This window comes from Rhinolophus sinicus, chromosome X, assembly GCF_036562045.2.
Source record: "Rhinolophus sinicus isolate RSC01 chromosome X, ASM3656204v1, whole genome shotgun sequence".
Taxonomy (NCBI): Eukaryota; Metazoa; Chordata; class Mammalia; order Chiroptera; family Rhinolophidae; genus Rhinolophus; species Rhinolophus sinicus.
The window spans coordinates 1,987,947-2,015,824 of record NC_133768.1 but is presented as its reverse complement, the minus strand read 5'-3'; the positions used below and the strand labels follow the sequence as shown (position 1 = coordinate 2,015,824).

The window sequence follows — 27,878 nt, the reverse complement described above, 5'->3', positions numbered from 1 at the left end:
ATGATTAATCTGCTAATCCCTTCTGCTATTTTGAACCTTTCACCAATTCAAGTCACATTGAATAAATTTCATGTTGTCCAATGAACAAGCTATGTCATGTCAAGTCTTTGCATCTACCATTCACTGTTTACCAACCAACTCCCCTCATTGCTTTTCTCCAGCAAGCCTCTTCTTGTTAAGTCTCTAAATGTAGGTCAGATACTCCCTTAGATGGGCTTCATAACACTTTGTATCCCATTAAAATTATTTATTCATTGATATATTCCCAGGACAAAAACAAAGGCAGGTTCACAAAAAAGGCAGGTTTTATCTGAAACTCATAAAGGTCTAAGAACAAACTTTTTTCATAGGTTTTGTGTTATGATAGACTTTTTGGCTTAAACTGATGTTTATCTACCACCTATTGCCCCAAAGTGAATATGCATTATCTATCACAGAAATACTCATAAATTTGATTATAGGGAACTGCTACAGACTTAATGGAATATCACATAATGTGTGGCAAATGTATTGTTTCAGCTTTCTAAAATCCAAAAAACTCTGAAACCTAAAACCCTGAGAATTTAATATTAAGATTTATCAATCAAACAATACTGAATTCCTGGCAGTGAAACTTACTCTTAAAATATGTGACAAATCAAGGATGAGTGGTTTATGAAGAAGTAATATCTAAAATTAAACATGTAGGATTTGGGAATGCTTATATTTGGTAGTTTCACATTAAAAAAATAGGAATAAGAAAAAGGATTTCACTTATGCTTGTCTGTATGATATCCTCTTCTTTCTCAACTACAAGTTTCCCAGAATGATAATTATTGTCAGTCAAGGAAAATAGACAATAAGAGAAAGGAGAATGAAAAGTAGAATTTTGTTTCAATAAAGGAATTACATGTTAATAGTTGATTAGTAAATTCATACAGGTAACACTTTAAATAAGTGGAATGTCTGGGTATAAAACATAACTTTGGATAGAAGATATTTATAATTTAAAAAGGTTATTCAAATCAATCTCCTAATTCTCTGAATCAAATCCTCATAAAAAACTAAGCAAATATATCTGTATTAATATTACAAAACTTTTAAGTAGACTCTATCTCAAAAAATTAGTAATTTGAGCTGTTGGTGCACCAACACCTCAGTTACTGACGTTCAATTTTTTTTTTGCAACTATTAACAAATTTACCTTTCCCTTCATAATAAACAATCACTTAAAACAACACTGAAAATATCAGAAAACTTCTTATATATATTCTTGGCTATCCATCCATTCATTCGATAAGTTGTGATTGAGTGCTACCGTGCAAAGCCCTGATCACTAGAATTTTGCAGTTTAGTTGGGATACACAACAAAAAACTTAAAAACTATCAAAACACAATGGAATAAGCAAAGCAAAATAATATATCATATTTAGATTAGAAATCTGGATGTAGCTGCTGTGATAATAATTAGGCTACCCTAAGAAGGATATCTTGGAAATGACAGTTATTAATTGACATTGATTCCAACAGAATAAGTGGATAAGTTATGCACATTATTACTCACTTAAATTTATTTTAACAAAAACTTATATACAGGCCAACTTCTTCAGGAAGTGAATCCTAAATCTGGTAAGTACCACCACCTAAGGTCCTTTAGAAAATAGATTTATCTTCTTAGTTCTTGGAATTCGGATTCAGATGATATGGGACATGGCCTGGTAATCAGTTTTTCAAAACCAGGATTAAGAGGTAAAAAAAAGTTGGACAGTTTCCGACCTTAATGACTATCATGGAAATAAGATAAGTGTGTAAATTATCTTAAAGTTTAAGATGAGAACTGCTAAAATCTGTAATGGGTTTTAATATGAATATGGAATACTGCTTCTATTGGAAGAGATTAGATGTCACCACTGCATTAAAAAGCTTTTATCATTTAATATGCAAACGAAACAATACATTAAACAGACTAACAAAAAGTTCTTACCTAAATTAGCATACATTACAAACAGATTGAAATACTGCTGTAAATGACGGCCATGCTCTGAAACTTCCCTTCTCAGAAGATTTAATACTGCTCTTAATAAGTGATCACTCAAGCTTAAGTTATCACATGACTGTAAAGGATAAGATATTTTATCAGCAATGAGATGCAGAAGAGTATACTTTTATTTGCATAAAAGAGGATTATGTTCATATATAGGGCTACATTAGGCACAAGTATCAGAAAGGGAATTATTAAATATAATTGTTTTTTAAGAGAGGGAATGAAGAGATGGGCTAGATTTCATTATAGATGCTTTATACTGTTTTAATTGTTAAAAAAAAAAAATCCACGTGTACAGTTTTATGCCAAAAAGGCTACTTAACAAAAGATTTAGTTAGTCATTAAAAATAAACCTCAACTGAACATATAGAATCTGAAGACTTACTACATAACTGCAAGTAACTGAATAAACAGAAGACATTTTCCTTGTTTTTAAAGTGCTCAATAATCATTATTCTTTATTATGAAATAATTTTAATGAACTCAATAAGGTATGCATGCATTCATTCATATCTGATAAATATGTCAAAAAGATGTACATGTTTACTGATTTAACCTTGAAGAAAACAGATTCACTTGTAAATACTTCATTATTTTAGAAAAGCTTTTAATTACCTGAGTAGCAGGTCCTGGAGATACAAAAGATGAAGGACAAGGCCCATCTTGCAAAGAAAAATGTGCAATAAATACTATAAGTTTTGCAAATGCACCCCTCACTTCTGCAGTAGGACACTCCAAAAGGTATTCAGAAAAGCGATTTGAAACATTAAAGAGGACATTATGAGCAAACCAAAAACGTACATTCTTGCTGTGACGAAGTAGAATGCACAGTGCATCATACCTAAAACAGAAAATGTATGAGAAAATACACGAAAATATTTATTAATGTGCTTCTATTTTGACTGCTACAGTGAACTAACAGATTTCTATGAACCAAATAAAGAGGAATATCTTCTGTACAATTAATGGTCAAGGTTGGTTGTAGAACTAACATCAGCCCTGTGACTTGATCTAATCTCATAGTTATAAGTAAATTAAATGAGTACTGGTGTACGTGAATGCAAATCTATTATCAAATTCTTCCTCATCCAGTGACATTTCCTTATTACCTTCTAATCTGATAGATGCTAAAAACAGCTGTAAGATGAAGATATTATAATATTCTCCATAGTTTTACAATTAGAAACTTAAGACTATAACCATTAAAAAAATATTCTACCTTCTTAAATTTAAGCCACAATTTCCACTACTAAAGATAAAGCTTAATATTTTATGATGAAATAGATAAAACAACAACAGCAACAACAAGTTAATACAAACAGAAGCAGTTTTTGAATAAAAGGCATATTAGGATTAAGCAATTTTAATACAATTTCTCTTAATATTACTATGAAAATTTTTTGTGGTGTATTTGGAATTTGAAATAAGATTCCCATGGTTAGGAAAAAAATAAAGCACTACAGTGATAAATTAAACCAACTATAAAAGGACAATATGAATAAAATCCAAAGCAATGTACCAGTCACTGGCAGGGCCACGGACTATTTTCTTGGTGTGAAATCCAGTGGTAAAGAGGAATCTAGCTGCAAGTTGAATACTAATCATACTGATTTCTTCTGCTTCAGGCAACAACTGATCTTGTCCTTAAATAAAAAGCACATATACAATCAAACACATTTTTGTTTAAATGTTTTTAAACAACGCTCCACATTTACAAAACCTTCGCTAAAAGTAATCTACAGTGATACTAGCATTTCACCAAATCATGTTTAAACTAACATTTGAGTAAAACAAAACCATTAAATAAAAGCTTTCTATGTTTCCAGATGTTGACTGCCACTATTCAAAGGTATAGGAATCCTAAATACTTGACTTTAAAATAACTGGAACTAAAAATAGCTGACATTTAAAATAAAATGATTTCAAGGCTTATTTTATTTTTAAAAAGGGGGGGACATACTGATGTCTGATAAGAAATCTTAATAATGAAATAAAAATTATTTTTATTAATAAGAAGCTAAATTCCAGAAACTTACCTGGAGCAGGGCTTAAGTAAACAGCATTACAAGTAAGAAGATTTTTCACAAACTGAAAATATTCTAAACTGTACTGCATTCGGTTATGCATGAATTGCACATTTTGTTTCCATACACTTCTCTCAATGGTCGGTGACATAATCTGATGGGGTCTTGTGATAGTTAGCTCTGATATATATCTTATCATCTCATCATCTTGGTCTATAGTGTCCATTCGTTCATAAAAAAGTATATAAGCATTCCACCACCTTTTCTGTCGCCTATATGACATGCGCTTCATCATGTGATCAAATACTTCTCCCATGTACTCTCCACCAAAACACTGATTTTTCATTTCTTCATCATCATCCATTTTACATTCTGTTACATCTCCATCGTCAAATTTATACCAGCGATTTCTCTCACCATCTTTATCATTCCTTTGAATGATATAAGAATAATAATGTCCACCACTTGCTTGACCACTGTGTACAAGCACACCCACAAGTCTGTATTTTGTGCTTCCTGCTGTCTTGTTTTCAGACTGCTCAGTCTGTTGTACCAACTGACTCTCTGGGTTTACATTCTCTCCTTCCAGCTTTGAAACACTTGGTACTGTGTAAGGTTCCATATCCAGTTCCCGTGGAAATTCAAAATAATCATTGAATTTAATTGCACACTCTCTTTCCCAGTCATAGTCAAATCGTTTCAATTGGATAGCAAGAATAGGAGGCAATTTTTTAATTAGCAGGCGCTTTACTGTATCAACCTACAATAAACAGTGAATAAAAATGTTTGGTTATAACCCAAAGAAAACATAAAACAATTTAACAACATAATCAAGTTTGATTTGTCTGAATTTATTTACAAACAAACATAAATATGTGATAAAGAATACAACTAAAGTCATCTTGTCACTACTTTTTAAAAATGTTTATACTAAGCCTAAAAAAATGTAAATAGTTTCTAATTTGTTGCAAAAATTAGTGATACAGAAACTGATTGGCTACCTGGGCTCCATACTGCTACTGCTATCTGATCATATGACTTTTCTAATACTTACTTGTATGTTAATAGATTCTGCTGTGAGCTAACTGAGAAAATACTATTAATACTATTAAATACTAATTAATAATAGTAGCTAATATGTATGGCACTTAGATGCCAGACACTATGCTCAGTGCAGCACACATAATGTATTTAACCCTCACTACCTTCTGACAAGGGTGTCATCAAGGTCTTTACTTTAAAATATGCGGATTAAGTGTGGCAGGATGAATCAGAATTAATTGCCCCAGAAAAAATTGTCTCAGAGCTGTGGGAACAGGAAAAATAGCTTCAGAGGCCACAATCTAATGGTGTTTAAAGTCAAAACAACACAAGCAATTTGGCGATTAGAGTATGGTGGGCCCAGAAAAATATTTACTCTTTACCATGTAATTTGTATTTTCAAAGACATGTTATGATTACAGCCCACAAACTGTTTAGAGAGAAAATTGGTGGCTAGAAGTAAAATTATTTGGCTGGATCTAAAAATCAGGTTTGGTGCTTAAAATTTCAAGTGGCTGTAAAAATCTGATGTAATCAAATAAAATTAGCACAGTTGTCCTAAACTTGAAGAATAACTGAGAGTACGAAAAGTAAAACATTTTCCATTATCAACTATTCAGGTAGGAGAAGTTTAATGGCAATTTCCCTCAGGGCAGAAGTGAAAATTAACTGTGCAACTTTCAGCTATAAGAAAAAGTGATATTAAGCTATTATGACTTCTAAAATTAATTACCCAATTGTTTTTTTTAAGTCCACTGCATTATTCTCAGTATTGTTTCCCTCACAAATCCCTTAATCAGTTATCATCTTGACTACCTTCTTTGTTACCACTAAAACAAAGAACATAGAGCAGAGACAAACTTTGAGGTTGAATACAAACAACATGAATGTCTTCCAGTTCTGTTAAATGTAATCATACACATATTATAAAACTGGACTATACATACCTTTTTATCACATTTTTCACAACGATATGCATTTGCACCTTCCAGTAGATCTCCTTTGATATACTGTTCCAAAGAATCAAGAAGGTTTTGGTGATTTCTAATATCTACATTCAGAGTTGTAAAAGATTCTTCACACTCGTATCTAAAGATATTATTTAAGAAATGATCAAAAGGATTTATTCCTTAGGTTTCTAACTATTATTTTAGTTGTGAACTTGATGAAAAATACATTTGCAGTACTTACTATATCGTGCCAAATGCATTAATCATACAGTGTTATTGATAAGTAATAGCTATCTTTTATAGGCCACTTACTATTGCACTGGGCAATGAATTAGATTCTTTACATACATCTCTTCTTATCTTCAACTTCATAAAAGGCTTGCCAGAAATACATACCCATCACTATTTTACAGATGCGGAAACTAGTTGGGTGAGAGGAGGGACGTGTCAAAGAGGTTAATTTGGCCCAGTTTACTAGGCTGAGTGTCAAGGTAAAGGTAAGGACTCATGAAGTTTAGGAAAAAAAGGCTATTCATTAAACGAAGTTTTAACTGTTCCTCCATTTCTATAATAGGAAACAGCAGCTAATATTTGTGGCACTTAGATGCCAGGTTCTAAGCTAAAGCACAACTTCAAAAATCCAACATTCTGTGTGCCTCAAATGTTCAGCTCTTGAAAATTAGTAGAGAATAAGTAATGTTGGGTGGATTCAGCATCCAAAATTATAGTGATATTCTACAACTGCGATCTTTAGACCTTTAGAAATTTCTGGTGACACACATTAATAAACTCAGAAAATGGGAGGTGGTGGAGAACAGTCTTGACCCTGAAATCTATTTATTCAACAGATGTGTCAAAAGTGCCTACCTATCATGTGTAAAGCACAAGGGGATATTATGTTTTAGACACAGTCCTTCATATTTAGAAACCTGTAATTTAGAAAGAGAAAACAAACCAGTACACTATATAAGTTTTTATGAATGGGTTACGCATGTTGGTACTGTGATAGCAACCAGCCTGCAGAGGATTGAAAAGAAGTCTTGGAAAATAAATGTAACTGACAGTTTCTCCTTAACATCTTATTAACTTGCTAAATGGTTTGATGTGTAAACATACCCAGTATTTCTCAAGAATGAGAAAAACTGATGGTAATTGCACAATCAACTTTCTAATTTCTACAGGAAATACTGCTCCAGACCTGCCAGTTATATTCTAAACTTACTGTATTTAACATATTACAATTATTATTTTAATTATAACATGACTGGCAAATATATTTGTGAGTAGTAACTATACATTTATGAAAAATGCCATTTTATGTCCCAGGATATGACAGAACACATAAAAATGTAAGAGAAGGTAACAAGATATTCAGTATAGTAAAACGAACCAAATGTTACTGAAAAGAAAAACCTATAGTGGGGTATAACATAAGGACATAATTCATTCAGTCCTAGGTATGTACTAATAATTGGCACACACTGCTTTCATACATAAGTACTAGGAAATTGTATATTTTTAAAACAACACCAATGAAAAGTACATATTAAAAACATTAAATAGCTCTTACCTATGTGGGCAGCCTTGGCATATTTTCTGATCAGCAAAGGAACCTCCTAGGACTTGACTAAGCATAGCTGGATGTCCTAAAGCTTTTAAAGCTTCATCTAAACTATCCACCAAAGAATTAAAAAATTCTAAGGCATCATGTTGTTCACGTAGATTAACAGGTTCACCCCAAAGCCTAAAGAAAAAAAATGGAATAAAATAGATAGTATTCTCTATCCCCAGAATATCCATTTTTATTTCGAATATCCATTTGTAACAGTCACGGCAATGACAGAAGTGTAAGCTGAGCCTTGATACTTTCATATAAGTAGAAACAAACCAATACACACTATGTATCTGGTGGCAATGCTAATTAGAGTAACACTCATAATAAAAATGGTACTCCAGTGTCAAAGAATTACCATGAAATTACTGGTGTGGCTAAGATGGATAACAAGTCCTAAAAATAGTGTTTGTTTTATGAAACAGTACATTCATGCATTTTGCATTCAAGTAAAGAAACCATTATTGTTAGAGGGGAAAGTCACTCTTACATGATGTTGTAATTACTACTTTGACATTTAATTTTGCTTAAACTTTCGGTGCCATATTGCAAACTTCATAGCCATGTATTCAACTAAAGTGGTTTTTCCAAATGAAAAGGGCTTGCCCTATTTTAGAATAATGCATTTTCAGTGCTGAATGGATTTAAAATGTTGGTCAACCAAGCCTTAGAAAACAAAATACCAATTGTGTGTACACAAAATAAGAACTGAAGTAAGTTCTAGAGATGTATGATGGTACACAAAATGCAAATGTACTTAATACCTCTAAACTGTACATCTACAACATTGAAAATGGTAAATTTTTATTTCATCATTTCACCACAATAAAAAATAGTGAATTAGAGTAGAAAACTGAAAAAGAAAAAAACAGTTGTAAAGGACTCCATAAAATTAAAAATTTTTGTGCATCAATGGACACTACCAACATAGTAAAGAAAAAAAAATCCACAAAAAGAAAAAAAATATGTGTAAACATTTATTTATAAGGACCTATTATAAGGAACATACAAAGAATTCTTATAACACAACAACAGAAAGACAATGTGGAAAGTAATTGAATAGATATTTTCCTCAACCCCCCAATACAAAAAACAAATGGGCAATAAATAAATGAAAAGATGCTCAACATTACCAGTCATTAGGGAAATGCAAATTAAAACTACACTAAGAAAACCACTTCACACCCACTAGAAAGGCTATTACTTGAATAAAAAAGGCAACATAGCATATTGGTATGATTTGAAAAACTGGAATCTTCATATTTCGCTGGCGAGAAAGTTAAGTTGTACAGGAGATGTGAAACAGTTTGGTGGTTACCCAAAATGTCAAAGATAGTTACCATATGACCCAGCAACTGCAATTCTAGGTATGTACTGAAAGAAACGAAAACTAAGTCTCCACTAAAACTTATATAACATGAATGTTCATAGGAGTACTATTCACAATAGCTAAAAGATGGAAACAACCCAATGTCCATCAATTGATGAAATAACCAAAATATGGAGTATCCATATAATGGACTATCATTTGGCATGAAATGAAGTTCTGACACATGCTAAAATATGAATGTATCTTGAAAACGCTATGCTTAGTGAAATAAGTTAGACTCAAAAATGCCACGTTAGGACTAAATATACATACAATACTCAAAACAGACAAATCCATATAGAAAGAATGCTGATTTTTCTGTTGCCGGTGTTGGAAAAAGGGGAGACTGAATGAGGAATGATTCTTTTAACAGGCATAGGGATTTCTTTTTGGATGATGAAAATATTTTAGCACTAGATAATGATAATGATGGTACAGATATTCTCACTGTACTAAATGTCTTTGGTACACTATTGAACAGTTACAATAATGAATTTTATGTTATGTAAACTTTATCAGAAGAAAAAACACATTAAGAGTGTCTAGTGTCTAGAGTGTAGGTAATACAAAAGTACAATGACAAATTATGAGCTCCACCATTACAGAGGAACTAAATGTGAAAACAAAGAATAAATATATTTAAGCATAAATTATAATTTACTACATTTAAATATAAACATTATAATTCAGGAGCAAAACTATATGTATGTATGTATTTTGTTATATTTATACGTAGATATACAGATACATATACACATGTACAGTTTTGTTATCTGATTATAATTATACATACATACAAACAAATGAGATAAAATTTCAAAGTATATCTAGTAATATGGGAAAAAAAGAATAAAATGTTGACCAGAATACTGAAAACTCTTGAGTTAGAGACAGGATAAGCTAGGAAAAATATAATACTGAAATAAGTAGAGAGGAAAGACATATATTCCAGGTGATGGAATTCAAAGAGGAAAGAAGTACATCTGGAAGGAGACATTATATATGCAAATCACTTTTATGACCTCTGCTGATATTTCAAACTGTGGAATACAGAAATTTTTGAGAAATAACAGATGTTATATTATAAATTTGTGATTTTCAAAATAAATCTAAGTGATATGTTAATATAATATATAATAGGTACCACCATGACTGAAACAAAGTGGTTGGTCCAAAAATCAGATGATCACTTTGCTTACCACCTACTTAGGAGGTACTTTGCTTAAAGAATTCTAAACCAGTGAGAAGGACTATAGTCTTTTTCTGCTCAGTAAAAAGAGCTGTGTAGTTAGTTGGGCATGACACTAAGTAGGCCTTGAAAACAATCAGTGAAAGAAAGAAAATCAGGTTAAGGTAATTAATTAGAGAATTTTACAACCTAAAACTGGACGAAATTTTATTGGTCATTTTAGGAGGATGCTAGGGAAGTATCTGATTATTTTATAAACTTATAAAAATAAAATATTTATCCTACTTTTCTTATTGATTTATATATTAAGTTTGTTACCAATTTGTATACTAACTAATTGATGAAGGCAAGTTTCTCTACAGACCTAATCTAGTTAATCAATGATGACTAAATAACTCTTAATGTCACAAAAGAAAAGACAGACATCTTGTACTCTCCAAGGAAGTAAACTCACCACTCATGAAGTAGTTTTTCCTACTGCAAGTAAAGAATAGTATAATACTTGAATCTGATCAAGTCTCTTGATCATGGCTAAGTAAATTACAGCCCATGAGCCAAATGCAGTCCACTGCCTATGTATCATCCAAGAGCTTGGAACAAATGGTTTTACATATATTTAAATGACTGTAAAAGAATTTTGGAAGAATACTATTTCATGACATGTGAAAATGATACAAAATTCAAATGTCACTGTCCAAGAACAAAGTTTTACTGAATCACAGCCACACCCCATTATTTGCATATTGTCTATGGTTACTTTCTTGTTACAATAGCAGAGTTGAGCCATTAAGGCAGATCATGACCCACAAACCTAAAAAATACAGGAAGAAAGGAAAATAGAAAAACCAAAACTAGCACAACAATGCATCAGGAAAATGCAGACTGTGGGAATTTTTGGGGTATAATAAAAAAATGTTAAGAAGGTAGAATATTACTACAGTAAATATTAAATAATTATATATCCTAACACATATTTCAAAAGATTAAAAATAGCATATTGAGATTTTTCTGAAACTGAAATTATCATCTCATAATTTACCTGAACTGTGTCCAAAATCCTCTGGGTACATAGTATTGTAATTGGGAAGCAGCTAAATGACCAAAGATGATCTGAAGGTGTCTTAGGACACCAATATTGTATTCTTTCCTATCTTCTGTCTTACTTAAGGCTGGTTTGTCTTCAAATTGATGAGGATATCCAAATACATCATCTCGGGGATCAACATTACTCTAGAGACCAAAAAACATCATTGATGAGTTAATCTAACTTAAAAAGTATAGTGAAATAAGTAGAGACAAATACAAATAGTGTCATTATTTTATATTCTGTATAGCTAAGGCATATAACTTTCAATTTAGATTAATGCTCGTCCCCAGAATTTCACAAAAAGATCAATAAGATGAGTTATCACAAGAAGATCATACAAGAATATCCTGAACATCCACTGGAAGTTGTAAAATAAAAAAAAGAAAGGTGTAGTTGAGTAGACAACTGAAAATAAACAAGTGCTTTGCCATAAGTCACTTTGGAGAAATAAGTTATTTAGCCTTTCTTCCAGTAGAGATATTCAATGTCTTCTTGTAGAGGTAATGCATTCTTCATAGATTGTGAGATAATTTATGTGACATTACACATAAATTAACAATACAACAATTAATACCTTAGGTAGAAAACAGCATAGACAGAAACTTTAAATCTTTTTTTAAAAATTTTATTTTACTTCAACTTTTTTTAAATTTTAAGTGTGTTTTTCTATGACCCATCAGCTCCAAGTCAAGTAGGTGTTTTTCAATCTAGTTGTGGAGGGCACAGCTCACAGTGGCCCATGTGGGGATCGAACTGGCAACCTTGTTGTTAAAAGCATTGTGTGCTCTAACCAACTGAGCTTTAAATCTTGACCGCTGTACGAAGCAGAATTTAAGTTGTTTAACAGAGAACTGATGACCTTTTTACATTCTTTGCTGTGTGCCTGAGACTTATGATTCAGAAGTAAACCATATTCATTTCCTACCCTTGAAAAGCACACAGTCTAGGAAAAGAAACTAGGAAATAGACAACCATGTTATAGTGTTGAGACAATATAAAGCACAGAATATTAAGTAACAAAAGTGGAATGTCTAATTTGAAATTTTGACTTTCTGTGCCTTATTTTCTTCTTGTCAGTATGATTAACCACCTCTATGTTTAATCCAGCACCCTAGCAGTAACATGGGCTATATAAAACTAGGATTTAAATTCTAATTTTCTTTCAAACAGTGGTTTTTAACCAGGTATTGATGTGGCCAGCCATATAAAGATTCTAAAAATAGTCAAATCTACCCAGACCCTAATGCCTGGATGGTGTGATTAATCAGATCTGAGAAAAGTGAAGGCAGGTCGATGTACGAGGTCGGACAATTAAGTCCTAGAATTCATCCTAGAAAAAGTGCTATATACTTGATTGCTGAATATTAATACAGTCATCTCTGAAGTACTCCCCTTAAGAAGCTATGCACCGATGCCAGCACCTAGTCCATCCTTCAAAGCAATGTTGGAACTCTTTCTGGAATGGCCATCAGAGCTGTTATTGTATTACCCTTGATGTCCTGAATGTCATCAAAATGTCTTAGTTTCAGTAATTCCTTTATCTTTGAGTAAAGAAAGAAGTCATTGGGAGCCAGGTGAGTAGGGAGGGTGTTCCAATACAATTATTTGTTTACTGGTTAAAAACTCCCTCACAGAGAGTGCCATGCGAGCTGGTGCATTGTTATGATGCAAGAGCCAGGAATTGTTGACAAAAAGTTCAGGTCACCTAACTTTTACACAGCCTTTTCAGCACTTCCAAATAGTAAATTTGGTTATTAATGAATAATACCCAAAAAAGGTTAGCAACATTGTTGCAACTAGTTCCCCAGCTTGTCAGGCCTCGTATGTTTCAGAATGTCTGTCAGAATGTCTGTCGTAAGTGATGATAATTAATGACTAGCACAGGAGATAAACTAGTTCTGACCATAAAGTTAAATACAGGAATAAGTGGAGAATAATTTACTACAATTAAAATATTATCTGTCTTCTCTATTAACTCCTATAAACTTGTATAAAAAAAGTAAAAGAAAAACACATCTTTGATATAAAATTAACGAAAAATTAAGTCCTTCATATTTACATATGTAAGAGCCACGTACTCTAACCAATCACTAAAATCTAACTTTTTTTATTGCCTTATTCTGCACTGGGCACTTTAGGTTTGTGGCCTGTATATCTATTATTGTTAAATTAATACTGATCATACAACTAGTTAACATCATACAATTAGTTAAGCTAGCAGAAAACTTCATTTCCTTACCCAAAAAAACCATACTCTGAGAAAAATATTAAGAGTTTCCTAAGAATAAGCACAGACTACGCAACTGAATAAAATCTATAAAAGGTAGATGTAATGAACTGTCAGAAAGAAAATATAATTTTTAATAACTGAACATACTTATCACTTTACAAACACCAAACTATTACTTACCACGGGCACAAAACATGATCACATTAACTGCTCCTTACCAAACAAACAAAAAAGCTGTGATAAAGATTATCAACTGTAGTTTAAAAGTCTGTTAGATTATGAGCACTATGATATGCCAGAGGTAGTAGCCCAGAGATTCTTGTCCTATCATCAAAAGTAGTTTAAAAAAATCTGATGAGAGCTACAATATCAAAGAGATAAATAGTACCTGGTATCAAGATCCCGAAACACACAAGAACAGAATTTATAATTAAAATTTACCTCACTGTCCTGCTTCTCATCACTGAACATATCATCATCTATATCGCTACCTATGCCTTCAATTCCAAGAATACTGTTCCTGATTGAAGGAATCATGTATAGCTGCTGGATCACAGAATTCATGTAACAAGTAGCACCGGCATTTTTCAGTCCGACAAATCCTTTTGGTGGGCGAGGTCCAACAGGTGGTAGATATTCCCACTCTGTAAGTGCTTCACAAGCTTAAAAAGAAAAAAAGACTATCATTAACGTGAACTCATTCTGTTCATTGGTAGCTGTTATGCTAACAAATAAATATTAGCAACAAAACCAAGACTAGAGCCACCTTGCAAAACAACTCTAAATTTTAATTTCAACAATATGCATTACTATAACACAGAACAATTTATTAGTCCACATTTTTATTGATGTTGCTTTTATGACAATCTTCTTAGAAAGTCATGTAGGTGGTATATTAAATTTCTTTATATTACCACAAGTTTGCTTTACTTAGATGCCTAATTCATTGGGGCCAGAATTTAATGTAAATAAAAAAATTCATCTCATAAACCACATAATTAATTTAAATAAACGACAGTTTTTAAGAATCTCCTCTTGATACTATCATGTGTCATTTAATGACAGGACTATATCCTAAGAAATGCATTGTGAGAACATGAAGGAGAGTGCACTTACACAATCGAGGTACAGTTTATTTTACACTTAGGTTGTATGGTATAGCGTATCGCTCCTACGCTACAAACATTTTGGCAACCATAATATAATGGTAATTATTGTGTATCGAAACATATTTAAACATAAAAAAGGTACAGTAAAAATAGGTATAAACAAATAAAAAATGGTTCATCTGTAAAGGGCATGAATGAAGCTTGCAGCACTGGAAGCGGCTCTGGGTGAGTCAGGGAGTGAGTGGTGAGTGACTGTGAAGGCCCAGAACATTACTGTACACTAAAAAGACTGTAGAACGTCATCAAAATGGCGGCGTGAGGTGAGCCTCTGGAAATCTCCCCAAGAATTTACAAAAAATAGACAACTATAACTACACAAAGGACTCCCTGCACAGCAGACAGGCAAGACGAAGAGGCTCATTACTAAATTCACCCAAAAGTGCACAAATTGCGCGACCAGGGGAGGAGGGAAAGGAGAAGTGCAGAGACTGAGCTGCGCAGGTGCAGGACACAGACCTAGCTCTGTGCTCCGAGCTTTCTGCATCCCAGAGCTACCACAGCTGTGGGAGATGGAAGAACTCGGACTGCTAGGGCTCCGTTTATGGCCCACAGGGCTGAGGGGACAGCATATAACACGGCTGAGCCCAACACTCACGGCAGAAACCTCAGAGCAAAGACTAATAGAAGACGGCTGAAAATGGTATTTTAAGCCCTCACTGCCACGAAGAATGGAAGCCTTAGCACCAAGACTAGCCGGCCCATCCCTACTGTCCCAGAGCTTGCCCCACCCCCACCTGCCCAGTGCTAGAAGCAGAACATTAGCAGTGTCAGATCAAAAGAACAGAATATTTGCAGTCCAGAGAACTGTGGTCCGCAGACACAGATTCGCAGCCATACTAATTCTGGCAAAGGGGAGGGAACTGTGGAAGCCAGACTGGCTGTGATGGTGGTTGCTGCCATTGCTCTGGGCCATCTCTTAACCCACCCCACCCCTATCCCCACCTATCTGGGCAGATCCCTGAAGGAGTAAACAGAACTGCGGAAACACACAGGCTCTGAATGTGGTGCAGGAAGAGCTTTGGAACTTCAAAAGCGCTCGGCATACCCACAAGGACGTGTCGCCCTATGACCCAGGCGAACTGTTAACACAGGAGAAGCCCACCTTGCAGGGAATTCCTCCATTGTGTGAGAAGCTGCAATGGTGCAGAGAAAACATAACACTACAGTGTGAGAGAGAAAAAAAGGCTGCAGTCAGAGAGAAAATAAAACATTCTACCAATACAGACTGGAAAACAAAAGAAAGACCTCTTCCTATCAACCTGTTGCAGAACCCACTCCTGTAGATGTCTAGGAAGAGAAATAATAAATCATTAATTGCCATGAATAACCAAGGCAACAAGACAGCTCAGAAAGAAAGTGAAAAGTCTCCAGAAAATGAACTTAAAGATATGGAAATATGTGACTTAAATGACAGAGAATTCAAGATTGCAGTTCTGAAAAAACTCAATGAGATGCAAGAAAACACAGAAAGGCAGTTTAATGAACTCAGAAACACAATCAAAGAACAACATGAACATTTTACCAAAGAGATTGAAATTTTAAAAAAGAACCAAATAGAATTTCTGGAGATTAAGAACTCAATAGAAGAAATGAAGAATGAAATAGCCAGCTTAGGTAGTAGAGTTGACCAGATGGAGGAAAGAATCAGTGACATCGAAGATAGAAACCTGGAAATGACACAGATGGAAGAAGAAAGAGACTTGAGACTTAAAAGAAATGAAAGAACTCTACAAGAACTTTCTGACTCCATCAGAAAGAGCAATATAAGAATAATGGGCATACCAGAAGGAGAAGAAAGAGAGAAGGGAACAAAGAGTATATTCAAACAAATAGTCAATGAGAACTTCACAAACTTGTGAACAGAACTAGATCCTCGAATCCAAGAAACAAATAGAACACCTAATTACCTCAACCCCAACAGGCCTTCTCCAAGGCACATTGTATTGAAGCTGTCAAAAACAATGAGAAAGAAAGAATCCTCAAGGCAGCCAGGGAAAAGAAGATGGTAACCTACAAAGGAAAGCCCATTAGATTATCATCAGATTTTTCAGCAGAAACTCTGCAAGCCAGGAGAGAGTGGAACCAAATATTCAAACTATTGAAAGAGAAATTATGAGCCAAGAATAATATATCCAGCAAAGATATCCTTTAGATATGAAGGAGGAATAAAGACCTTTCCAGACATACAGAAGCTGAGGGAATTTTCTAATACACGACCTGCACTACAAGAAATACTAAAGGAGGCTATTCGACCACCATCAACAGGGACAATTTGTGGCAACCAAAACATAAAAAGGGGGAGAGTAAAGGCCTGAACTGGAATATGGGAATGGAGAAAGTAAGCATGCTGAAGAAAATGGAATACTCTAAATATCAAACTTTCTTTTACATAAACTTAATGGTAACCACTCAAAAAAAATCCAGAACTGAAATATATACTGTAATAAAAGAAGAAACAGAGGGAAAAATCATAGAATACCACCACACAGAAATAATAGACAACAACAAAAAGGTAAAGAAACAATGGAGACACAGTCTTATCAGAAAACTAAAGATAGAATGACAGGAAATCCTCACATATCAATAATCACCCTAAATGTAAATGGACTGAACTCACCAATAAAAAGGCACAGAGTAGCAGATTGGATCAAAAAACTAAACCCAACCATATGCTGTCTCCAAGAGACACATCTCAGCTACAAGGACAAGCATAGACTCAAAGTGAAAGGGTGGAAATTGACACTCCAAGCAAATGGTATCCAGAGAAAATCAGGTGTAGCCATAATGATATCAGATGAAACAGACTTCAGGGTGAAAAAGGTAACAAGAGACAAAGATGGACATTTCATAATGGTAAAGGGACTATACAACAAGAAGACATAACAGTCATCAATATTTATGCCCCCAATCAGGGAGCACCACAATATACCAAGCAACTACTAACAGAACTAAAGGGAGAAATTGACCAAAACACAATTATACTAGGGGACCTAAATACATCATTGACAGCTATGGATAGATCATCCAAACAGAAAATAAATAATGAAATAGCAGCCCTAAATGACACATTAGATGAAATGGACATAATTGACATTTATAGAGCACTTCATCCTAAAACATCAGACTATACATTTTTTCCAGTGTACATGGAACATTCTCAAGGATAGACCATATATTGGGACATAAAATCAGCCTCAGCAAATTTAAGAAGATTGAAATCATACCAAGCATATTCTCTGATCACAAGGCTTTGAAATTGGATATCAACTGCAAAAGAAAGCAGGAAAAACACAAATACATGGAGATTAAACAACATACTTTTAAAGAACGACTGGGTCAAAGAAGAAATTAGAGGAGAGATCAAAAGATACATAGAAACAAATGACAATGAAAATACATCCTACCAAAATTTTGGGATGCAGCAAAAGCAGTTTTAAGAGGGAAATTTATATCATTACAGGCCTATCTCAAGAAACAAGAAAATCCCAAATAAATAACCTCATGTTACACCTTAAAGAACTAGAAAAAGAAGAACAAATGAAACCCAAGGTCAGCAGAAGAAAGGAAATAATAAAAATCAGAGCAGAACTAAATGAAATAGAGAACAAAAGACAATAGAAAAATTAATGTGACAAAGAGCTGGTTCTTTGAAAAGATTAACAAAATTGACAAACCCTTGGCTAGACTCACTAAGATTAAAAGAGAGAAGACACTAATTAACAAAATCAGAAATGAAAACGGGGAAGTTATCACGGACACCACAGAAACACAAAGGATCATCCAAGAATATTATGAAGGAATATATGCCACCAAATTCAATAACCTAGAAAAAAAGGACAAGTTCTTACAAACATATGCCCTTCCTAGGCTGAACCACAAAGAACTGGAAAATCTAAACAGACCGATCACCAGTAACGAAATTGAATCAGCCATCCAAAACCTTCCCAAAAGCAAGAGTCCAGGACCAGATGGCTTCACTAGTGAATTCTACCAAACATTCCAAGAGAATCTAATACCAAACCTGCTCAAACTCTTCCAAGAAATTGAAGAAGAGACAGTACTCCTAACTCATTTTATAAGGCCAACATTACCCTGATACCAAAACCTGGTGAGGACAACACAAAAAAAGAAAACTAGAGACAAATATCTCTGATGAATACAGATGCAAAATCCTAAACAAAATTCTAGCAAATCGAATACAACAATGCATTAAAAATATTATTCATCACGACCAAGTGGGGTTCATCCCCGGAGCACAAGGATGGTTCAACATACACAAATCCATCAATGTGATACATCACATAAACAAAATAAAGGACAAAAATCATATGATTATATCAATTGATGCAGAAAAAGCATTTGACAAGATACAACATCCATTTATGATTAAAACACTTAATAAAATAGGTATAGAAGGAAAATACCTTAACATAATAAAGGCCATATATGACAAACCCTCAGCTAATCTCATAATTAATGGTGAAAAACTGAAGCCCTTTGCTCTACGTTCAGGAACACGACAGGGCTGTCCCCTATCACCTCTGCTTTTCAACATAGTGTTGGAAGTCCTTGCCAGAGCAATCAGGCAAGAGAAAGAAATAAAAGGCATCCAAATTGGGAATGAAGAAGTTAAATTGTCACTCTTTGCAGATGACATGATGCTATATATAGAAAACCCTAAAGACTCCACCAAAAAGCTATTAGAAACAATCAACAAATACAGTAAAGTTGCTGGCTACAAAATCAACGTACAAAAGTCCATTGCATTCCTATATACTAACAATGAAATCTCAGAAAAAGAAATTATAAATAAAAGACAATTCCTTTTGCAATTGCAGCAAAAAGCATCAAATACCTAGGAATAAACTTCAGCAAGGATGTGAAAAACATATATGCTGAAAATTATAAGACATTTTTAAAAGAAACTGAAGAAGACACAAAGAAATGGAAAGACATTCCGTGCTCATGGATTGGAAGAATCAACATAGTTAAAATGGCCATATTACCCAAAGCAATATACAGATTTAATGCAATCCCCATCAAAATCCCAATGGCATTTTTTAAAGAAATAGAACAAAAATCATCAGATTTGTTTGGAACCACAAAAGACCCCGAATAGCCAAAGCAATCTTAAGAAAAAGAACAATGCTGGAGGTATCACACTCCCTGACTTTAGCTTGTACTACAGGGCTACAATAATCAAAACAGCATGGTATTGGCAGAAAAACAGACACATAGACCAATGGAATAGAATTGAGAACCCAGAAATAAAACCACATAAATATGGACAGATAATTTTTGACAAAGAAGCTAAAAACATACAATGGAGAAAAGACAGCCTCTTCAATAAATGGTGCTGGGAGAATTGGATAACCACGTGCAAAAGAATGAAACTGGACTGCTATCTGTCACCATGTACCAAAATTAATTCAAAATGGATCAAAGACTTAAGCATAAGACCTGACACAATAAACTGCATAGAAGAAAACATAGGTACTAAACTTATGGACCTTGGGTTCAAAGAGCATTTTATGAATTTGACTCCAAAGGCAATGGAAGTAAAAGCTAAAATAAATGAATGGGACTATATGAAACTTAAAAGCTTCTGCACAGCAAAAGAAACCATCGACAAAATAAAGAGGCAACCAACTGAATGGGAGAAGATTTTTGCAAACAGTGCCTCCGATATAGGGCTAATATCCAAAGTATACAAGGAACTCATGCAACTCAACAACAAAAAAACAACCCAATTGAAAAATGGGCAGAGGACCTGAAGAGACATTTCTCCAAAGAGGACATACAAATGGCAAATAGACATATGAAAAAATGCTCAACATCACTAATCATCAGAGAAATGCAAATAAAAACCACAATGAGATATCACCTCACCCCAGTCAGAATGGCTATCATCAACAAGACAAATAGTAACAAGTGTTGGAGAGGCTGTGGAGAAAAAGGAACCCTCATACACTGTTGGTGGGAATGCAGACTGGTGCAGCTGCTATGGAAGGCAGTGTGGAAGTTCCTCAAAAAGTTAAGAACAGAATTACCGTATGACCCAGCAATCCCTCTCCTGGGTATCTACCCAAGAAATCTGAAAACATTTATACATAAAGACACAGGTGCTCCAATGTTCACTACAGCTTTATTTACTGTAGCCAAGACATAGAAACAACCAAAACGTCCTTTGATAGATGAATGGATAAGGAAGTTGTGGTATATATACACTATGGAATACTATTTGGTGATAATAAAAGATGAAATAGGACCATTTGTGACAACATGGATGGATTTTGAGATTATAATGCTAAGCGAAATAAGTCAGACAGAAAAAGCAGAGAACCATATGATTTCACTGATACGTGTTATATGAACCAAAAACAACAAAAGAACAACACAAACAAATGAGAACCCAAAACTCATAGACACAGACAATAGGTTAGTGGTTACCAGAGGGTAAGGTGGGTGGGGGGTGGGAGATGAGGGTAAGGGGGATCAAATATATGGTGATGGAAGAACTGACTCTGGGTGGTGAACACACAATGGGATTTATAGATGATGTAATACAGAATTTTATACCTGAAACCTATGTAATTTTACTAACAATTGTCACCCCGATAAACTTTAATTAAAAAAAAAGACTATAATCTCTCCACACTTAGGCTATAATAACTGATTAAAAATAATTTTTTCTTCAATTAACCCTAGCTTACTGTCATTTATTACTTTATAAACTTGAAAAATTTTAGAAACACATACACATTGTACATTTATACAACATTTCTTATTATCCTTATTCTATGAGTTTTCTCTATTATTATTATTAATATTATTAGTTTTACTTCTGAATCTTTTTGTTAAAGAGTAAGACACAAGCACACTCATTAGATGAAGCTTACAGAGAGAGGTCAGGACCATCAATGTCACTGTCTTCCACATCTAGCCTCACTGGAAGCTTTTCAGGGGCAATAACACATTGAAGCTGTTACCTCCTATAAAAACAGTGCCTTTTTCTGGAAAACCTCCTGAAGGACTTGCATGAGGTTCTTCGACGAGATGTCACTCTTCAGAAATACGGTGGTTTGCTTGTTTCTATCATCATATATTTGCTTGTAAGCAGCTAATGTACTATGAACATTCCTCTCTATTTATGAAAACCTATTGGTGTTGAGGCCCACGTTTCCAAACGTTTTAAGAGTTTTTGAGGTCTGTAAAAGTTTCTGCTAAATGCTCACTGTGAATTTTCTTGGGGATTCTTCTTTTTCTTCTCTGGTAGTTTCCTTTTCTCTTGACTTTTCCTCCACTTTCAACAACTCCTCCTTTGTCACTTCCTCAGAAAACACCTCTACGAGGTCCTCAATGTCAGTCTCATCTTCACCCAATTAAAGATATTTACCGTTTCAACTGCAGCTTTGTTCATTTTTGCAACCTCCTCATTGACAAGTCCCTTGAAGTCATGGGTGAACTTCTTGAGTGTCTTCTTCCTGATGCCATTCAAACATTCCTTGGTGATATCACCCCATGCCCAAACAAGGTTCCTGATGCAGTTGTAGATGTAATGCTTCCAGAATTGCACCAGTGTTTTTTCAGTGTCTTCCTTAGTTGCAGCAATTGCCTGCAAAGGTCCTTCTCAGGTAGGAGCAGGCCTCAGTAGGCCTCAAAACTGCTATAACTCCTTGATCCATTGGTTGGATGAAAGGGTGGTGTTTGGAGGGAGAAACACCTTTGATATTGGGATGAAGATCTCTAATCTTAAGTCATGTCATTCTTCTCTAGTACGCAGGCATAGCAATTTAAGAGAAAAGGAGCTGCGAAGAAAACACTGGTGCAATTCTTGGAAGAGGAGCTGGGTTATCCATGACATCTCATTGCTCCCGAGTACACTGGAAGTGTCTCATTATTGATATGCTTGAAGGCCTTGGGGTTCTCACTGTGGCAGTTCACAATGGGCTTCAATATGTAGCCTGCAACACTGACCCCAACCAAGACTGTTATGCTTTCTTTTAAAAGCCTTGACACCTGGCACTGACTTGGCCTCATGATGAATGTCTCCTCAGACTTCCGACTCCAGAACGGAGATTTCATCCATATTGTATATTTGCTATAGTAATTAATTTCTTCCACAATCAGCTTATCTCGTTTCCAAAAATTCTTCACCTGCCTTGAAATCAGCATTTGCAGACTCAGCATTCATTTTCATATTAAGTAATGAATAAATAAATATTCTTGAATCCTTTATACCATTCAAAGATACCCATAAACTCAACATCATATTTGAGTCCTGATGTTTCGTTTAACATTGCAAACCTTTTTGGTTTGGCCATGATCATCATGATGCTGGGAGGAGTATGCTGTGTGTCTGGTCTTCAATTCAGGTCATTGATTACAAATTTATCCATGTCTGGAAAAGGCCTTTCTCAAATTTTGTTAGTTTTGTGGCTCTCAATGAAGCAGATCCTTTAACAGCTTCTGTGGATTTTTTCTTGTGCATCAACCTCATAGCTATGGTGGAATGAGACATGCCTGACTGGAGAGCAATAATCACCACTGATTTTCCACCTCTGCTGTCCTTAATTACTTTTAATCTTGTTCTGGGTCAGTCACTTCATGGTCTCTTACTGGCAACATTAGAAGAGGATTTTGTACACTTAGGGTTCATGATGAACAAAACAACATGCAATTAAATCTAGCACAAAACAAATTGATACACTGAAGAAATATAGTAAACAGGAGACACATTTGGCTGCTGCCAGCATTAACATGCATACTGTTTTATAGCAATTATTTGTTTATAAGGAGAAAAAGTATACTCCAAAATAAAAGGTATAATAATACATAAACCAGTATCATTATTGTTCATTATGAAGTATTATATGCTGTATATAATTTTATGTGCAATTCTTTTATACAACTGGCAACTCAATAAGTTGGTTTATGTTATGCACTGTGCACTGTGCTATGACATCATGATGGGTCACTAGGGAATAGGAGTTTTTCATGCACGAGGTATGATCAAACAATACAGTAAATGTTTAAATTTAAAAACACATTGCCATTAAATCTGCCTCAAAATACTCCCCCGTGTTTTGAACACACTTATCCCATCGTTCTTGCCACTTTCTGAAGCAGTTCTGGAAGTCTTCTTTCATGAGTGTCTTCAGTTGCACTGTCGTGGCTACCTCGATGTCCTGAGTCATTTGACTTTGGGGAAGAACCAGAAGTTGCACAGTGCTAGATACAGTGAATAAGGTGGATGAGGACACACCGTCATGTTTTTATTGGACAGAAATTGCTGTACACCAGAAGCAATGTGTGACACAGAGCGTTGTCATGATGGAGGATGGTTTATGGCACACTTTAAAATACACCTTATCTCATCTGTAGCTCACACCTGATTGACTGCAACAAACAAACTGAAAACTCGTCACACACTAAGGTTCAACGTGCCACTTTTTGTATTGAAAATCCCTGCCTTTCCATTGGATGGCACTTGGCAGCAGCATTCACCATAATTTTTGATCATGACGGAAAGGCTGCCTATCACACATCACTTCTGGTCCGGTAATTTCTGTCAAATAAAAACATTACAGTGTGTCCTCATACACCTTATTCACCGGATCTGGCACCATGTGACTTCTGGCTGTTCCCTAAAGTCAAAATGATTCAGGACACCGAGGCAGCCACGACAGCGCGACTAAAGACACTCATGAAAGAGGACTTCCAGAACTGCTTCAGAAAGTGGCAAGAATGATGGGATAAATGTGTTCCAAGCTAGGGCGGGTATTTTGAGGGTGATTAATGACAATGTGTCTTTTACTGTAATAACTTTCTTTTTTTAATTTAAACGTTCACCATATCTTTTGATCACACCTCATATAATGAAATAAAGAATTTTGCCAAGTACCTGAACCACATATAGGATGGCATTTGAATACAGATTTTAAAGTTTTTCTATATGAGGGTTCTGTGTTTAGAATGGTCTTGATTTTACATATATATATATATATATACACACACACACACACACACACACATATATTCATTTATTAAAATTATTAAACTAGTTATCACAAATAAAGAAACATTTTCTAAAAGAAAAAAATACAGAATTTTAAACATGAAAATATCAACCAACAAAACCAGTTTCACAAGTTAAAATACTTACTAGTTATTGATGTGCCTATGTAATACATTTCAGTCAAACAGTCCACTATCTGTTTCAGATTCCTTACACAACCAACAGCTAATGCTACAAGCAGATCGAAACCAGCATTGATAGTAGCTGGTGAACTACAAACTGGAATAGCTTGCTCAGCTGGCAGTTCTCCATTTCTCATACATTGCAAGTAAACTTTGGAGGCAGGAAAGATGAAATCATCAATTAATTCCTAAAAAGTTGAGAAAGCAGACCACATGTTGTTAGCAATAACACATATTTTAGGGGAAAAAATGTCCCTTGGAAGTATTTTTATAATTATTTAACAAAATTAAACACATGAAAAATAATTTTGAATTTTCAATAAAATACAACTCCACTTTAAAACTCTCTTGATTATAATTAATAAATATATTCAATTTTTCAGCTTCTTAAAGGTATTAAAAAAGGCTATAATTTAAGAAAACAATATATTCTGTTAATAACAATCTACTCCCTTAATCAAATGTGAAATAACTGAAATAATTTTTAAAAATAAAAACAGGATACATCAAAATGACACTTTTTTTTGCACTACAAGACACCTGAAGAAATTCATTAAACATGAAATGTAAAAGATGTCTTGCATGATAGTTTACCTCATTCTAAAGTCTCATCGGATAAAAATTCAAATTTATTTAATAGCAAAATCATTAATGCTGCTTACTAACTTTCAAAAACATTTTACCTGAACTTTGATTTCCAATTAATTAAAAAAAATCTCTTGAAGAGGGGCACACATTTAAATACTGTGATCTTCACACAGAAAAAAAAAAGGTTTTTATAAGATAAATAAAGAAAAAAACCCATAAAAGACAAAATACTATAGAGCTCAGTCATGTAGATTAGCTAACAAACATTTAAAAGGTCAGAACTAGTTCAGCACCAACATTTAGAACTTACTTTAATGAGATTAGCACCACCCTTTTCACAACCAATATGATACTTTTTCTCAGATGTTTGAAAGGCCAGTAACTCTTTGGTTATCCCAAGGTGGCCTTCCAAGACAGGCTCTTCAGCACCGGTTTCACCTGTGTTTTTAACATTATCCTGCCAAAGAAAAAACATTATAGGCCTAACTTATAGGAAAGGAGGACAAAAGAAGTCAGAACAAAACAAGAGCTGGAGGGAAGTGATACCTCTGATTTAACTTCCCCAAACCTTTCCATTCAGGTAGTTTCTTTTTTCATCTACAGAGCTCTCTTAAATGGTAAATGTGAGCAATTTTCCCTGAGGAGGACATAGGCAACATCTGGAGATATTTTTGGTTTTCATAACAGAAAGGAAAGGTGAATACTTAGGAACCACCTAGTGATTGCAGGTTGAGGTGCTGCTCAGCATCCTACAATATTCCCACACAGCAAAGCTTCTCAAAACAAGGAATAATCTGGTCAAAATATCAATGGGGTTATGGTTGAAAAATCTTATTCTAGAAGTAGGCTTTATAAACCACTAGGAGAATGCTAATCTGAAGGCCAAAAGCTATATATTTCAAAAATATACTCTCACAGAACTCTGTGTAAATAAAAGGTACTGGGTGGTTCACATAAATGCTTCTCTGTCAGATTCTTTTGATTAAAAAAATTTTTAGTCTTGATTTAATATAACAATTTATAAAAAAGGTCAAAAATACCAAAATGGAGGAAACTGAACATCAGCACTCCAAGTCCCAACTAAAGAAAGAAATTTACATAAAACTAGTTGTACCTTCTAAGAATCATGAGTTATTAATTCATCAATGAATAGTATATATTTTGTTTGCTTTTATTATTCCCAGGAATTTTTGTTTAACATAAATACTCAAAATTACAAACGCTCTTTTAATAAAGCAATTGATTTAATAGTCATGTAATATACTGAGTATTATACAACGTACCCTAATCCTTTTGAGCCAATCAATTTCATTGTTGAGAAGAACTTCAGCATTAGGTACATTAATATTGCTGTTGTAAGCATAATTAAGGAGGTGCCGCAGAAGAGTGAAATAGTCATCTGAATGTTTACCTCTCTCTCTTGCTGTGCTCTGAAATGTAATAATTGAAACAATATGAATTCAGAAGTCCATGATCAGAATTCGTTTTAATATTTTTAATACCCAGAGAATTGATAAATGAAGTGGCAATACCTTGTATCAATAACATAAGATCTTTGATTTCTACTTTGCCAACGTCATATATTTTTTCCATATTTATCAGAAGCAAATAAAAACCAGTCTACAAATAGTATAGAAAGTAGTTGAAATCATTATATTATTTTATTTATTAAACATGATTGACCTAATTTTAATAAAAGCTAACACTGTAATTTCCTCAGTGTTCCTCATTTTAAGAATGAAACATTTTATTAAATCCATTTAAAAATATCTCACCCCCAATATGGTAAAGAGCAGAGTAATGAAGAAAAGCAGAGGCCTGTGTCCCATACAACATCTGGTGCACATTAAAAAAAACTGCTCCTGTGCCAACTGACGAACAGTTCTGAAATAAAAACATTTTTTATTTAATGTATTACTTTCATGAATGAATGTTACAAGAAATTATTCCAACATTGGTTAATCTTTAACAAGGGAGGTACTAATAGTAAAAATAAAGGGTAATCCTCAACAGCAACATCACAGAGATAAGCCCAAGCTATTTTTGAGGGAGTTAAATTTCAAATTGTAATTAAATAGGATCGGAATTATTGAGCTAAAGTGTTATACCATGTAAAGGGCAAGAATTCATAAAGAAAATATGTCTTTTTGCAGGATATCTTTTAAAATCTCTTTTGAAGCAATATGGAAATATGAGTGTTCCTGCAGATACTAGACTAGGAGCTATATGATAAGCTCTATACATCTTTTTTGGCTTTCCACAGAATTGTTTTCAAAAAACCGTGCTTTAAAGCAAATAACTCATGGAAATTCAATACACTGGAAGCTATCTCTTATTTATTATTGAGTCTCAAAATATGGTTGTTGGATCAGCTGCATCAGCATTACTTGGGAACA

The 27,878-nt window shown here is 34.1% G+C and overlaps 1 protein-coding gene across 6 annotated transcripts in view; it reads right to left on the bottom strand.

Annotated features, from left to right (window-relative positions):
* The window catches only part of LOC141567002 (ubiquitin carboxyl-terminal hydrolase 9X-like), a 176,955-nt gene that overhangs the window by 9,236 nt on the left and 139,841 nt on the right, over window positions 1-27,878 (bottom strand). For all 6 annotated transcript variants that reach the window (XM_074323490.1, XM_074323489.1, XM_074323488.1 and 3 more), the window contains 12 exons: window positions 27,258-27,366; window positions 26,766-26,912; window positions 25,793-25,939; window positions 24,860-25,082; window positions 13,967-14,187; window positions 11,248-11,438; window positions 7,609-7,782; window positions 6,036-6,177; window positions 4,060-4,807; window positions 3,543-3,666; window positions 2,639-2,864; window positions 1,964-2,093 (listed from right to left, as the gene is read on the bottom strand). In XM_074323490.1, coding sequence (XP_074179591.1) covers window positions 1,964-2,093; window positions 2,639-2,864; window positions 3,543-3,666; window positions 4,060-4,807; window positions 6,036-6,177; window positions 7,609-7,782; window positions 11,248-11,438; window positions 13,967-14,187; window positions 24,860-25,082; window positions 25,793-25,939; window positions 26,766-26,912; window positions 27,258-27,366 — 2,582 coding nt within the window. The remainder of the gene's footprint in view (window positions 1-1,963; window positions 2,094-2,638; window positions 2,865-3,542; window positions 3,667-4,059; window positions 4,808-6,035; window positions 6,178-7,608; window positions 7,783-11,247; window positions 11,439-13,966; window positions 14,188-24,859; window positions 25,083-25,792; window positions 25,940-26,765; window positions 26,913-27,257; window positions 27,367-27,878) is intronic.